At 40.9% G+C, this 15,761-nt stretch overlaps 1 protein-coding gene across 2 annotated transcripts in view; it reads right to left on the reverse strand.

The window, feature by feature from the left end:
* Positions 1-15,761, reverse strand: part of POLQ (DNA polymerase theta) — a 134,880-nt gene that overhangs the window by 93,196 nt on the left and 25,923 nt on the right. For both annotated transcript variants that reach the window (XM_073309856.1, XM_073309867.1), the window contains 4 exons: positions 11,949-12,108; positions 11,687-11,833; positions 9,634-9,846; positions 1,780-1,922 (listed from right to left, as the gene is read on the reverse strand). In XM_073309856.1, the coding sequence (XP_073165957.1) occupies positions 1,780-1,922; positions 9,634-9,846; positions 11,687-11,833; positions 11,949-12,108 (663 nt within the window). The remainder of the gene's footprint in view (positions 1-1,779; positions 1,923-9,633; positions 9,847-11,686; positions 11,834-11,948; positions 12,109-15,761) is intronic.

Consider the following 15,761-nt stretch of genomic DNA (forward strand, 5'->3'; position numbering starts at 1 on the left):
GGATTGATTAATTAAAATTAATGGATTGATCTATAATGGATCCAAAGAAAAAGTTTGGTGTGACAGGAACGTAGGGTAAAACAGTTGCAAACGCCTACTACCACTGAGGAGAACTGTGAAGATGGTTTCTCTTTATTTTGCAAAGAGGATAAGATGCTTTTGACTCTGCCTACTGTATCAGATTGCTCACTGCAGGAGAAAGTGAATTAGTAACCCCATTTAAAGAACATCCTAACATTTTGGAGGCAGTAATGCACACCGTAGCATTTCAGGGTAAGGAGATTAAAACTAGACTCACTACTTAGACACCACTGAGAGAGTCTAAGAAAAGGGTAAAACATGATTCATTAAGTTTTGGATACAGAACAACCAAACCAGGGAGCAAGATTCTCCCTAGTGCTGTTCATCCTATTGAAGTTTTGCGTTTTGTATGTTTTTTTAAACACACGTAAATATCGTATCCCATTACCGTTTTCCTAGTTTGTAGAGGTTTTTGTATTATGCTTTTATTGTATATTATATATTATCCTCTTTCTTCATGAGTTACTACCTCAGCGCTGGAGGTAAGGGGAGATTTAGTAACAAAAACATTCTGTAGAGAATTCCATTTGTTTTTAAAAGTAAAAAATTAACTACCAACAAAAGGGGAGAGATTTTGGAGAGATGCATTTTAAAAAGAAGTTCATTTAATTAGAGATCTCTATACTCTGTACGCCTCTCATAGCTAATAAAAATACAGAATCTGGGGCATATCTGACCAGTCTCCAGATACTAACATAGTTTCTGGAGAAGAGATTATATGTAAAACAGTTAAGAAAGGAACTGGATTACAAAAATGTTTAAAGCCTGAAAATCAGCTTTGTAAAAATGGACAGATCTATTCTCTAGATGTTAGAGTCAGATCAATTCACATAAGTGGCAAAAAATAGTCCTGCAGAACGAGGACAGATGAGAGATCGAGCAGGATTCTATTTCTCGTACATTAACAGAATTGTTTACTAAGCTCCAATCAATCACATCTGTAGAAAAGGGGTGCATAACTTAGGGCCTAAATTAGTCTACAGAATCTTTAGTATTAATGATATTGTACAAGAACGACCTAGTTTGACTCTCAAGCTACGTTGACGCTACAAGTTAGGGGTGTGATTTCCCTGCTTGTGTACACATACTCGTGCTAGCTCTTATTGAGCTAGCATGAGTATAAATAGCAGAATAGCCATGGTAGCACAGGTAGCAGAAGCAGAGGCACAGCTGAGCTATGCCAAGTATATACCCACTGCATGGATCAGGCATGCCTCTGCAACCCATGCTGCCATGGCTATGCTACTATTTATACCAGTGCTAGCTTGATGAGAGCTAGCGTGAGCATATGTACACAAGCAGGGGAATCACACCCCTAGCTTATAGTGTAGCTGTTGCCTCAGACCTCCATTTAAATATGCAATGCTAGCAGTAATACCTTTATCCACCTACAACCTGGGCACATTTAATATGGAGTCATACAGAGACACAAAGATGGAATCCCAAAATGCAATTTTCAGAGTCACCACCTCTCTGAATTAACAACAATCGCAGCTGCAACTTTATATTGCAGCTGCAAGTATAGACTGAAATGGATCTGTATTACTTTCATGTGAAGCTGTCTGGGTTGAAGTAATGGGGAAGGAGAAGAAGAATAGGTGTGAAGTAGGTTTAGCAGTCTCACATAAGCAGTCATCCTAAACTTATATGGAGTAACACAGCAAACTAAGTTCTAGTCCCTTTCCATGTGTCCTGTACCTCCAGGATCGCTCGTATCATGCTAGAGGTAACCTCTTCCCCTTCTCCTCTGAGCAAACAGCTGTGGACAGGCTTGAGTGATCCCTGAAGCAGAGCAATGCCTTTCAATCTCTCAGAGGACTTGCACACTAGAATGCTCTCACCTATGAGAAAAATAGAGATGAAGTGATCAAAAAAAAAAGCAAGCTACATTTTCAATTAAGACATAATTTGAAGAGTTTTGAAATGATTTATTTATCAATTCATGCAGGAAACATCATTTAACACCATTACACAGATCATGAGTAAGAAATTTCAATATACTGCAGGTAACATTCCTCCTAGATATCTGGGCCATTTTGCTGTAATATCTACAAAGTTCAGTGAGGACACATTATCAGAGAGTGCCTTGAGAACACTTTGGGTGATATTGGCCAAAAAGCCAAGCAATTTTATATTTGTACAATCCTTAACAATGTTTACGCAATGCTGAGGAACGGCTCCACAGGTGCATGACAGTTAACAGATGGCATATGCTGTCGAATTAACAGACACTGCACTCACTAGACCCAATACTAGGGAAGATTCAGGACAGAGAAAGCCTCGGCTTGTTCTGAAGTCAATAGTTCCACACTAGGCAGAAGAGTCCATTTTTTCTCTCCTCTGTTGTCGGATGAAATGACTGTCACAAACCCAGAGAGAAAACAGAAGTGAAATGTGACAGACTGGGCAGCTCTGATGATAAAACTACACAGCACTTGAATGACACCTATCTCGAATACAGTCTGTTAGCAACGCTTCACAACATACTGAAAATATATTTATTATTAACATCCTGATATCTTTACAGATTCTAAGACAGCAGCCTTAAGAGACTGACTTAGTAACCATTTGTTCTCCAAACTTAAAGTTTCCCCTTTACAGTTGAAACAATATAAAGTACTTAAGTCATTAACATATCAGCTAATATTAATTTAATCTCTGATATTCATATACCTATGAAATTCCAAGGGAGGCAGGGAAAGTCATATAAAGGTCCCAAAGTTGTGAACCAAAACTACTGTCCACTGTCATATTTATATAATCATATGATCTATGATGATAAAGTGAACCACAGGGGGAAAAAAGTCATGGAAAAGGACACACATTCCCTCATTGGGAAGTTATTAAACGTTTAGAGCCAACATCTCCGGATAGCTGCTAAACAATTCCAACAAGGAGGTTTAGTCAGATGACAACATATTCCTTTCAAACACAGAACTAACTAATCTGCTAATCATCTGAGATTAGATAGATTCTTCTAGTGCTTTGGCCATTGAGGAACAATCCTGCATTGAAGAGAAGAAAACTGGATGATCCAACAAGTTCTGTCCATCTCTACCCTCTAGTTCAGTATGTAGTTCTTTAACTAATCCATTCACCACCCTGCACACCTCCACCCAGAACTGGAAAAAGGTGAAACATAGCCAATTTCGTAGTTTCTGTTCCTCAGTACTAAACAGTCCTGCTCACTTCTCCCATGTAAAGAGAGAGACAATTTTGACAAATAGAGAAGAATTAGGAATAATCCAATTAAGAAGTTTAATTCTACTCAGACCAAATGAAAAAACTCAAGTCCCCAGATACTTCAATATTCCAGTATTTGGAGGTCTTGACAGTAACAATTAGTCTCTGTTCTTGTTTTGTCAACCAAATATCTTTTCTTTCTTTTTATTCTTAAAAATCTTAAATTGTAATTTTTATATTTTTTTACTATTTATTTAGGAAGTTTTAACAAGTTTACATATCCTCGTCATATCATCATCTGTGATCCCTCGAGGTTGAGGATGATCTCTTTCACAGGTGTTTATTTTTTATCAGTCCTTTGGTGACTGAGGAATCTGATACTTGAGCCACAGGCTCATTAGCAGACATTGCAGGTGGTGTTGGATGTCAGGGTTGGGCCACAATCGCTGTGTCTCAGTTGTCTGTCTTTTCTTTTCTGGTGTTTTTCTGTGACCAGGGCAAGGCAATTTTCCTCAAAAATGGACGTTCCCTCTCTGACAAGCCTTTGCCAGTTATCCCTGTACTAAACTACTGTCTCCCAGTGTGTGGTGTTGATGCCACATCTCTTGATGTTTGTTTATCTTGAGGACTTCTTTAAAACGTTTCTTTTGGCCTCCCGTTTCCTTTCTCCTTTGGTGAGTTGGGCGTACCGCAGCTGTTTTGGTAAGTGTACATCAGGCATGCACGCACAGTGCCCGCTCCACCTCAGCTGGTGCTGGATAATCAGGGCCTCAACACTGAAGATGTTGGCCTCTGTAAGGACACTGGCATTAGTGTGGCAATCCTCCCACTTTTATGTTGAGGATCTTCCGAACAAAGTTCTGGTGCTGATGTTACAGGTTTTTCAGGTTTTCTCTATAGGTCACCCAAGTCTCACAGCCGTAGAGGAGAGTTGGGATTACCACCGCTTTATAAACTAAAAGTCGTGTGTGTTCTGATGTTGTGATTGTTGAACATCTGCAAGACAGTCTGCCAAAGGCAAGGCTGGTGCAGAGAATACCATGCTGAATCTCGACGCCTATGCCTGCCCTCTGTGACAGATGGCTGCCAAGATAGGCAAAGTAGTCTATATTTTCCAGTTCTTCTTTGTCAGTGTAGATCTTCCTTGCTGGGTCTGATGATTGACCGGGAGCTGGCTGGTGGTGAACTTTTGTTTTGCTGGTGTTCAGATTGACCTTAGGCTTTTGTAAGCTTCAGAGAAACAATTAAGGGCTGTTTGTAGATCCTCCTTTGAGTGTGCAACTACAGCACAATTATGTGCGTACTGGAGTTCAGTTATTGCTGTTGATATTACTTTAGTTCTGGCACGGAAACAAGAAAGATTGAAGAGATTGCCGTCAGTCCGATATTGGATGTCAATGCCCTGTGGCAGACGGTCTTGGGATAACATTTTCATAACTGCTAAGAAAATGGAGAAAAGGGTGAGTGCCAGTACACAACCTTGTTTTATACTAGTTCGAACGACAAAGGGCTGAGAGGTAGAGCCACTGCACAGAATGGAGGCAATCATCTGGTCGTGGAGGAATCTTACAATGGTGATAAATTTGCTTAGGCAGCCAAACTTTGAAATGATTTTCCACAGAGCCTCACAGTTGACAGAGTCAAAGACTTCGGTCAGATCAATAGAGGCCATATACAGCTCCTGGTGTTGTTAACATTTTTCCTGTATCTGCTTGGCTAAAAAAATCATGTCTGTGGTGCCTCATGATGGTCTGAAACCACACTGGGACTCTGGAAGTACTTCTTCTGCAAGAGGGAGCAGGCAATTCAGTAAGATTCTAGCAAGACTCTTCCCAGCGATGGAAAGAAGGGAAATGCCTCATTAGTTGCCATAGTTGACCTTGTCTCCCTTTTTGAAAATGGTGACGATGTTAATATTACATAAGTCAGCGGGGATTTCTTTGGTGCGCCAGATTTTGAGGAGCAGCAAATGAAGCTTGTTAGTCAGTGTTTGTCCCCCCACTTTCAGTACTTCAGCTGGTATGCCGTCAGAACCTTGTGCTTTATTGTTCTTTATTCATTTAACTGCTTTGCGGACCTCCTCAGGTGTTGCTGGGTTGGCAAGAGTTTCCCAAATTGGGTGCTGAGGGATGGAGTTGATGATGTCGTCAGTCAGAGTTGATTCTTGATGTAAAAGCTTTTGGTAGTGTTCCTTCCAGCACTCTTTGATGGATTCATTATCTTTAAGAAGGGTACTACCATCTCTGGATCTCAGCAGCGAGAGGCCACATGAGCTTGGTCCATAAAGAGTCTTTGTCTCACAAAAAAAATCTCTGCATATCATGTCTTTCAGCGAATGCTTGGATTTCTTTTGCTTTGTTCTCCCACCATTTGTTTTTGATTTCTCAGATCCTCCTTTGAACTTCAGCTTTGAGTTGATGGAAAGAGCTCTGCTTCTGACTGGATGATGAAAGGTTTTGCCAGTCACAGAAAGCTTTTCTCTTCCGGTCCAAAAGGGCTGTGATCTCTATGTTGTCGTTGTAAAACCAGTCCTGGCAGGTAGCAAGGCTGATAGATTCCTCACAAGCCTCATGGATGGCCTATTTTGGGGCTTCCAAGTCTTCTTCGACACACGCATTGTCATTTCCAGGTGTGCATATGGTCAGTTTTTCACTGAGGTGTGTTTGGAAGTTCTCTTAGTGCACTGAGGACTGAAATCTTTAGATGTTTTATTGCCATCTGTATGATTTGGATTGCTTTCTATGTTTTGGTGCAATCCAGATAGACATGACTGATCTCACCAGGCAGTGGTCAGTCCAGCAATTGTCAGCTCCTCTCACAACATGGGTGATTTGGACATCTCTTAGATCCTATTTTCTTATGACAGTCGAGGAGGTGCCATTGTTTTGAACAGGGGGTATTGCCAAGTTATTTTCTACTTGTTGCTGTCTGAAGATTGTGTTTGTGATCACAAGGTCATGTTCTGCACATTTGCACCGATAATAGTAGCAAATGACTTATTGGCCAATTGGAGGCACTCATTGATGCCGACAGGGAGCTCACTCAGGTGGTCGACTAGAAGGTTCTTGATTGCAAAGCCAACACCGTGTATTCACCTGTAGCTTGCTGGTTTTCTTTTCCAGAAGAAAGCGTAATTGCTGTCCTCTTCCCTCAAGTGGCCTTCACCTGCGCATCTTGTCTCACTGAGAGCAGCGATGTCGATGTGGTACCTCGAGAGGCCTTGGGCAACTATTGCTGTTCTGTGTTTGGGTCTTTCACTTTTTGATTCGTCTAGTAGAGTACAGACATTCCAGTGGCAAGAAATATTTTTGTTTTTCGACCGCATTGGGAGTGATCCCTCTGGACACGGTTATCCTGCCAGGTATGGTGGGAAAGCCTTTGTGTGGGGCACCTTTTCGGGCACCTTTTCTAGCCCCTTCCCCATATGGGGTGAACAGAGGGGATCCTAAAAAGGCCTGCTCAGTCGTGACCGCGGCTGCCAATAATGCCCCCCATCTCAGTCCAGGGTCACATGCCGACCATCTTGCGGTCAACTGCCTGCATGTGTGTCTGTGACTAGGGACTCCTGGTGATCACTTCACCTGTTCCTGTCACCACTCGTCCATCACCGCAGGACTTTTATGGATGGACGTAGGGAAAAAGTTCTTCCTGAGAGAGAAGCCTGTGCATGAGTAATTTAATGTGGGAGAGCTGTTTCACATCAGCAGCCATACAAATCTTGTCGGAAGAGGCGCCTGTCTCCGGCAACAAGGAGGTCCAATACAACCGGGGATTTCTCCTCCGTTGCAGCCTTTGTCCACTTTTGCAGCCGTTGAGAAGTGATCTTGATTCATCCGCCTGCTCTGCCATTGAGGTCTTATGCTGGGTTGTGTTGGGCTGCACTTTGTTTGGTACCTCACCTTCAACCTTACCACCATGGGTGACCCTACCAGGAGTACAAGACTCCCAATGGCATCACTCTTAGGGTCTTAAGGATACACAAGCTTCTCCACCACGTCAAGGTGGCAGCCCAAAAACGAAAACTATCATTACAACAGTTAGCATTTGTTTAAAGAGACATTATATGGGAATAAAGTAATCTGATCTTTCTATTTAATAGGGTGTTACCACATTACAGAGTGAGCATCATTACAACATCGATGTCAGTTTTATTAAATTGAGTGAAATCTCAGTATACACATACTTAACAAACTAGGTATGTCTACCAAATGTTATTAAAAAAAATTGGACAGGTGTGGTGGGTATTATTTATTTTTTGCTGGTGATGTACTTTCTCTGATGTAAAAGGTAACCAAATATCTAAGTAACTATCTGTCCTCTGTTTATTTTGCTGGGTACATAACTGGTGTGAATTCTTCCATAACCACAACCTCCCATATATTTTTGAACCATTCCGCCATTGTTTTGCTATTTATCTTTTTCCAATGAGATGCTAATAGCCAAGCAACTACTAGCAAATGAGAGATTCACTCATTTCCTTTTCAGTGACCATTTCCACTGGAAGCCCCAGAGGATCACCAAAGGATCATTTGATAATAAATATCTATTAATTTTTTTATATTTGGTTATGGACTGCATCCCAATACTCTAAGGACTAGACATGTCCACCATATATATATATGCATACAATCTCCTCTTTCACCACAATTTCTCCAACATTTATCCCTATTCAACCTCTCTATATATTTTAACTGGTGTGAGTTACCACTGAAACAGTATCTCAAAGATTTGTTTTTTTATTGTGCTACAGGTGAAGGTTGTGGGTCATCTTTCTCAGATCAAACCTTACTTTTTGTTCCTTGTTTGTCAACCAAATTTCTAATCCATACTAGGAAGTTGTTGTTTTTGAAACTGGAATTGCTGTGGTAGAAAGAACAGCAGCTGGTATTTGCTATTATGTTTACACTTTCATCCAAAAGGCTTTACGGAATAGGCGGGGGGAGGTACATTTATAAACTCAAACATATGTTCAGACTGCATACTGTGCAAGAGTAAACGCAGGTTCATGTCAGACAGGTAAAAAATAAATCACCTCCTCTCATACGGAAAAAAAAGGATCTTCAAAAACCAAGCAACTTCATTTTATAGCAGGTTTGGTCAAAGTGTAACAAGCAGGCTACAAGAAATTCTACAATAGATCATGATACTTCCCTCTTCAACGTAGTGGTGTGGCCTACAGAAACTCTCAGTTCCAACATGCAATGCTGCCAGATTGCTCAAATCAAGATGGAATGTTCCATTTCAAGACACGTAGCGTCTGCAAGCTGCAACCATGCATTAAATGTAGCCATAAATCTAATTCAGTGGTTCTCAAACTGTGGGTCAGGACCCCAAAGTGGGCCATGACCCCATTTTAATGGGTTAGCCAGGGCTGGCTTAAGACTTGCTGGGCCCCAGGGCCAAAGCCGAAGCCTGAGCCCCAGTGCCTGGGGTCGAAGCCTTAGGGCTTCAGTCCTGGTGGCAGGGCTCAGGTTACATGTTCGGGCTTTGGCCCCAGCCCCACCCCACCCAGGGCGGCACGGCTCAGGCGGGCTCAAGCTTTGCACCCCTTCCCCTCCTGGGGTCGTGTAGTAATTTTTGTTGTCAGAAGGGGGTCACAGTGCAATGAAGTTTGATAACCCCTGATCTAATCCATTTATGAAGAGAATGCAATGAACTTGCAGCAAGTAGCCAACACCACCCGCAGCAGGGCAGCCCTGTTTTATATTTATGTTGATCTTTATACTCTCCACATTATTTGTGCATTTGCAAAAAACCCAATTCCAGCCATAAAATAAACTTCCATTCTGAATAAAACTGACATTAACAAAGTTATTTGCCTTGCCATGCCAAAGGAGTTCTTGACTGATGCTAGCACAGCTCAAGATACCTTTTTTTCTGTGAATTGCCAGAGGGAAACACTCAATATTTTCCAGATTCACAAAAAAAGTAGTTTACCTGGAGACAGGCTTATAAATCCAAGTTACTTGTCCAAGTGGAAGTTATTTGTTTGCCAGATTCTGAGTCTAGAACTTCAACATCATCTCTCAAATTTTAAGTCTGTAAAACTCCTTGCTAAAACTAGCCATACCCCACACAATTAAAGCAAATGATCAAAGTATTAGAGGTGATATGAAATTCAACAAAGAAAATAGACTGTGCCTCCAGTAACCTGACATGCAGACACCAAAATCAATTCATGCAGTGAAACAGAATCCCCTAGGAATTACAAATTATATCCCTATTAATACCAAACAAATTAATCTTGATTAACTATCATACTGAATACCAAAGGAATTCATCATGATTAATCACTAATTGTAAAGCACTGCCCTGGTTATAATTAGGTTAACACAGTTCTTAGAGAATGTTAATAAAGCCTCCACTTACCCACTGTGTCTACTCCTTTCCTGCCAGCCCTCCCAGCCATCTGTTTGTAAGTTAGGATGTCCAGAAGTCTGCCACCAAACACAGGTGTTCGGATAATTACCCGATGTGCAGGCAGATTCACCCCAGAAGAAAGGGTGGATGTCGCTGCCAGGACTCGAATCAACCCCCGGCGAAAGGCCCCTTCAATGATATCCCGTTCATCAAAAGTAAGACCTGAGGAGACAATGCTTTCAATAAACACACTAACAGCATGTTTGTGGTGAAGCATAACCATCAGCAGAGAAAGCCTTGTGAGAACAACCAATATGTTAATGAACACTTGCCATGTAGCGATTAGAACTATGGAGCCATGTCACACCAGTATCTTGATCACTGCATGGCTGAAATAATCTCAATTCTACAGAAATGTTTTCCTTTAAGTATTCTAACTAATAGTATGATTTTGCAGTCTGCACCTCCAAAGTGCATGCAAACGCCATAAAAGGTCAGACAAACACAATATTTCTTTGAGAATCTTTATAAAAGAGAAGAAAGTTGGATCCAGCAGTTATAATAGGGGATGGGAGTTAACAGTTTTTTTCCCTATTTAATTTCTGTGATTTGCGGTCTTGAACCTGGAGTCCGACTAAGTTATCTAGTTCATTTCCCTGTAAACCATCAAAAATACATTTTCCATTGTTTTCTCCAGTCTAGTTTTGAGTGTCCAAAAGGGCTTCTAACACCTCCTTTGGGAGATTGCTGAACAGCTTAATAGATCTTACTGCCAGGAAGTTTCCTATTTATATGATTTCATCAGTCTGCTTCTAAGACCACAGCCTTGCACCACCCTAAGTTATTCTTTTTCTTCCTTGACATTTATAGGTTTTAAATATTAGTAGACTTTTCTTCCTTCTAACCCAATCTCCCTATATTCAGCTCTTTCATCTTTCTTCGTAAGTCACTCCCCTCAGCTCCCCTGATCAGTTTTGCAGCCTTCTCTCAAAGGGCTGTTATGACAAAGCCAACAAGACCAGCTTCCCTACAAGAGATAAACTATCAAGTTTAAGGCTTATAAACTGAGGAGCTGTTAGCCTGGGATTCTGACAAAGGATCTAAAATTACTCAAAGTCACGTCAAGAAGGAACCTGATGCATACTGGGAATCTTGTTTTGAAAAATGAACTTTTGTTGGCATACCTTCAAGGTTGGGTTGTTTTTAAATTCAGAGAAATTGAGCGTCAGTGGGGCCATTGGAAGTCTCCAGAAAAGAATGCCATATTAGCCAGAGTAGTTTTCCATTAACTACAGTTAGTGAAATCCAAAGAACTCAAGGGGACAGAAGAGCTTTCTTTTGTTGATTCAGCACATCACTGTCCTTAAATTTCATTTTATTCCAGTCTAACTTAGAGATCAAATGAGTATTTAACCTGTCAGAGTTTCACACCAGGATTTTTCTCAAGGTTAACTACACACCCTCATTGTCTCTGGATTCTGGTCTCTGCACTGGTTTTTACCATCAGGACAGACTAGGAAACTTCTTCCAACAACTGGACCTTGCTTCCGATCTACCCTTCCAGAAGGACCTATCTGATAAACGAATCACAGACCTGGAGTAAACAGATAGCAGCTACCACTAACAGTGAGAGATTTACTTTCTTTCCATGTTCGCCCTTTGTCAGAGACCCAGAATAACAGCTCCTGTCCATCTTCTCGTCTATCTCAGCGTTTGGTTGGGTAAATTGTCTTAACTCACTCACAAAGCTGATAGTTTTGACAACGTCTTGGTTGTAACTCAGTATTTCCAGCATTTAACAAAAGCTGGGTTTGTCAACTACCATTGTCCTCTATGTTGAAATTAACAGAGAGAAAGTTTACCACACAATTACTGAGTTAAGCCTTAGGCCACAAAAAATCATTTCAGGCTTAGCTTTAGCTGTGGGTGGCAATAACATTTGATTTACCTATAAGCGACAAAATGGACTAAAGACGTCAGAAAATGACTACTAAATATAAATCCAACTAGATTTTGGTATCCATATAGTATGCTCATGAGAAATGAGTAAACTCAGAACTACCTGCATGATGAAATGCCACTCCCCATGGTAAAGTACGCTGGAGCACAGAGTCCAGACCTGACGATGAGCGCCTTAGCTGGTCCATCACCTCCTCTATTCCTTCCTTGTCCAAGGCAACTGGTGAAAGTGCTGAGGTTTTGGTAAACTCTTTAGTCAGGAGAGAGAAAGAATATTTTTTAAAGCTCTCAGCAGGCTTACTCTGCTATAAAGACATAGTGCAGCTCATAGTCTCCTATTAAGCTACTTTCTCATCCCCTCTTACTCTCAGCCTGCTGCAGAGACCAGTGTTGCAGATTGTAGAACTCCCTGGCTATGATGTCTGCCAGCTTTTCACACCAGTTCTTGGATGGACAGAAGAGTAGGACTGAATGGCCACCGTGAATGGTCTCGTAACACAGGCTCACCACATGGTCTTCATCTCCCTGAATTAAGACAGACAATTCTTTCAACAAGTTCTTGTATCATACAGAGTTTGTAAATGCTGCCATTTTCACCTCTATCCACCTTCAAATCCCCTATCCCAATTCAGAGGGAGAAACAAAGGTAAGAAAGGGAGCAGAATTTTCTTGACCTTCGAAAGTCTAGGGATTAGTATGGGGCTGATGTGTACATGTCTTGGGCCCAACAACAGATGAATCTGAAGATTTGTGTCAAATTATCCCTAGCTTACTCCCATTGTTACAATCACAATTAAAACCTTTTTAACCATTTATTCACACAAAAAGAACAGTTAAAGCATTTGAAACTTCAGAAGTTAAGTAAAAACTTTAACAATTCCCTTATTCCCTTTAGTTGCATAGAGTTTCTTATACGGAAAACTCCCTTGTCTGACAGTTTCTTTAGGTTGTATTAAAGATGAAGGGCGAGTGGTTATTAAAGTTCAACTGTCTTTTTAAGGCAAAGACAAACACTCAAGAGAAGGAAAAGAATAGGAAAGTATAACTTCTTTCTAACTCTGTGTGTGTGTGTGTATATATATATGTGTGTGCGTGCACTTAAAACTTGATTTCTTAGAAATTTTAGGCAAAGCACATTATTTTAATAGCCGCACAGACACAAACTCTTACTAGTCAGACTAAAACCTTTGTCAATAGCTTGCTTGTTTGATTACAGGTTACTAGCATGTTTCTGACATGGATTTGTTCTAGATAGTTAAACCAGATTATTTTTAAGCAGGCAGCCAAAGGAGGAATAAAGGAGAAAGTAGAAATCAGGTAGGGAAGGAAAAACAATATTACACTACGAAGAAAGCAGTAGCAGAAACTTCAAGTGCACAAGTCTTGTTCAGAATTCTGCCAAACCCAGCAGAGGTGGTGATGTCATCTGGCTCCCTTTTCTTGCCCAGTTTAGTTAGGACATCTTCCAGGTTCATGACAAAGGCCCAAGACCATGATGGTAGATCCCAGGGACCCAGTGAGCTGTGGGCACCTTAAAGTTGAAACTCCTTCCCTCAAACTGTTGAGTCCACAAATTTGGCTTTCCAGCCCACTTAGCTTAAGCATATTGCCAAGTAACCTCTAGAAAAAGAAGCAGCAACCTCACCCTATCAAAATTATTCAATTAAAACACAATTACAGTTATTCCAATTATAAATATTTATTTTGGTTTCTGGACTCCCTCCACTTGTTATGCCAAATTATGATCTCTAATCATAGTTTTTTGTTTAAACATCCAATTTTTGCCACTCTCTCAAATTTTTGCTTATTTTATATAACAGGCTGAGCTGTTAGAATCATAGAAATGTAGGACTGGACAGGACCTTGATAGGTCATCTATGTAATTGGTTCCAGTGCTTAATTTACAGTAAGAGTTTTTCCTAATGTCTAACCTAGATCTCCTTTGCCACAATTTAAGCCCATTGCTTCTTGTCCTGTCCTCAGTGGATCAGGAAAACAATTTATCACCCTCCTCTTTATAACAACCTTTTGCATACTTAAAGACTATCATGTTCCTTCCTCTACCCCCTCAATCTTCTCTTCTCCTGACTAAACAAACCCAGTGTTTTCAATCTTTCCTTGTAGGTCATGTTTGCTAGACCTTTAACCATTTTTGTTGCTCTCCTCTGGACTTTCTCCAATTTGTCCACATTTTTCCCAGAACTGGCCACAGAACTCCAGTTGAGGACTTATCAGTGCTGAGTAGAGTGGAAGAATTACTTCTCATGTCTTGCTTGCAACACTCCTAATACATCTCCGAATGATGTTCCACTTTTTGCAACTGTATTACACTGACAATTCATATTTAGTTTGTGATCCACTATAACCCCCAGATCCTTTTCTGCATACTCCTTCCTCGACAGTTATTTCCCATTTTGTATAAAGAAGGAATAATTGATTGCACAAAGTTTAGTACTCTACATTTGTCCTTACAGAATTTCATCCTATTTATTTCAGACCAGTTCTCAAATTTGCCAAGATTTTGAATTCTAATCCTGTCCTCCAAAGAGATTGCAACCTCCCCCATCTTGGAATCACCCTCAAACTTTATAAGTGTATTCTCTATGCCATTATCCAAATCATTTACGAAGATACTGAATAGAACTGGACCCAGGACAGATCCCTGCAGAACCCCACTTGATGTGTCCTTCCAACTTCTCTGTCAACATTGATAACTACTCTGTGTATGGTTGTAGCTCACGAAAGCTCATGCTCAAATAAATTGGTTAGTCTCTAAGGTGCCACAAGTACTCCTTTTCTTTTTGCGAATACAGACTAACACGGCTGTTACTCTGAAACCATACATTCCTGTGTTTAGGATAGACCTGTTTAAGAACTTTTGTCTAGGCAGAGCGGTGTGATTTTGAACACGTGCTATCATCTTACAAGGGAAATTCATAACTTTACATATGATGTTGCTTCATACATTTCACCATATTATTTACCAGCAAGCTATTCGTTTTCAAATGATACTTCACAAGGCATATTTTGTACAAAGATTATTACAGTGGTGTATAGAGTGCGAATACAGGGCCGCTTTCAGTCAGAACAGTATCAAAAGCTTTACTAAAGTCAGGAGATACCACATCTTCTCCTTCCTCCCCCCCCCCCCATCAACAAGTATATTGGCCTATCAAAGAAGTATATTAGGTAGGTTTGACATGGATTTGTCAAGAACAAACTATATTAACTGTTATTTATCTTCTAAGGTGCTTACAATTGATTGATAGCTCCATTATCTTTCCAGGTACCAATGTTCAGCTGACTGCTCTATAATTCCCTGGGCTGTCCTTATTCCCTTTTTTTCATAGATGGGAAATAAAGTACCTCTTTTCCAGTCCTCTGGCATCTTTCCTGTCCTCCACGAGTTCTCAAAGTTAATCACTAATGGCTCAGAGATCTCTTCGGCCAGTTCCTTAAATATTTTAAGACAGTGGTTTTTGACCTTTTTTCATTTGCGGACCCCTAAAAAAAATTTCAAATGGAGATGCAGACCCCTTTGGAAATCTGAATAGTCTGCAGATCCAAGGGTCTGCAGACAACAGGTTGAAAACCACTGCTCTAGGACTTCTTTTGTCAGGCCCTGCCAACCTGAAGACATCTAAGGGTATGTGTACACTGCAAGATAAGCCTACGATTAGTGGGACTTGAGTCACCTGACCCAGGTTAGAAAATCCTGGGCTTGAGTGTCTACACTGATTCTTAACCCTCTGTTAAGACTTTCCTAACCTGAGCTTTAACCTGGGGTGTTGATGTCCACACTGCAGCACGTAGACCCGAATCAAAGCAATCCCAGAGTCCCTAGCACCCTCTCAAAATGTGAGCACTCTAGCCTTTTGACCATAATGCACTGTGAGAAAACTTTACTGCACCCCCTGCCTGTCATTTTGGCCTGTGTGCTCCCAGCTATCGGAGCCAGCAACAGAGAGGAGCAGCCTTTTGAAAAACTTCTCTTGCTTACGCTTTCATTCCTGTGTCAGGAAACAGTTTCTGGGATGTGCCAATGGGCATTTCGGCAGCTTTTTCTGACCCACCAAAGGCATCTGACAGATTTCATGATGGAGTGAGAGGACAAGGAGACAAGGCAGACTTGCACTGGCTGATGCTGCTAAGTAAAATCAGCATATTTTACTTAGCAG

Source organism: Lepidochelys kempii, chromosome 1 (assembly GCF_965140265.1).
Source record: "Lepidochelys kempii isolate rLepKem1 chromosome 1, rLepKem1.hap2, whole genome shotgun sequence".
NCBI lineage: Eukaryota > Metazoa > Chordata > Testudines > Cheloniidae > Lepidochelys > Lepidochelys kempii.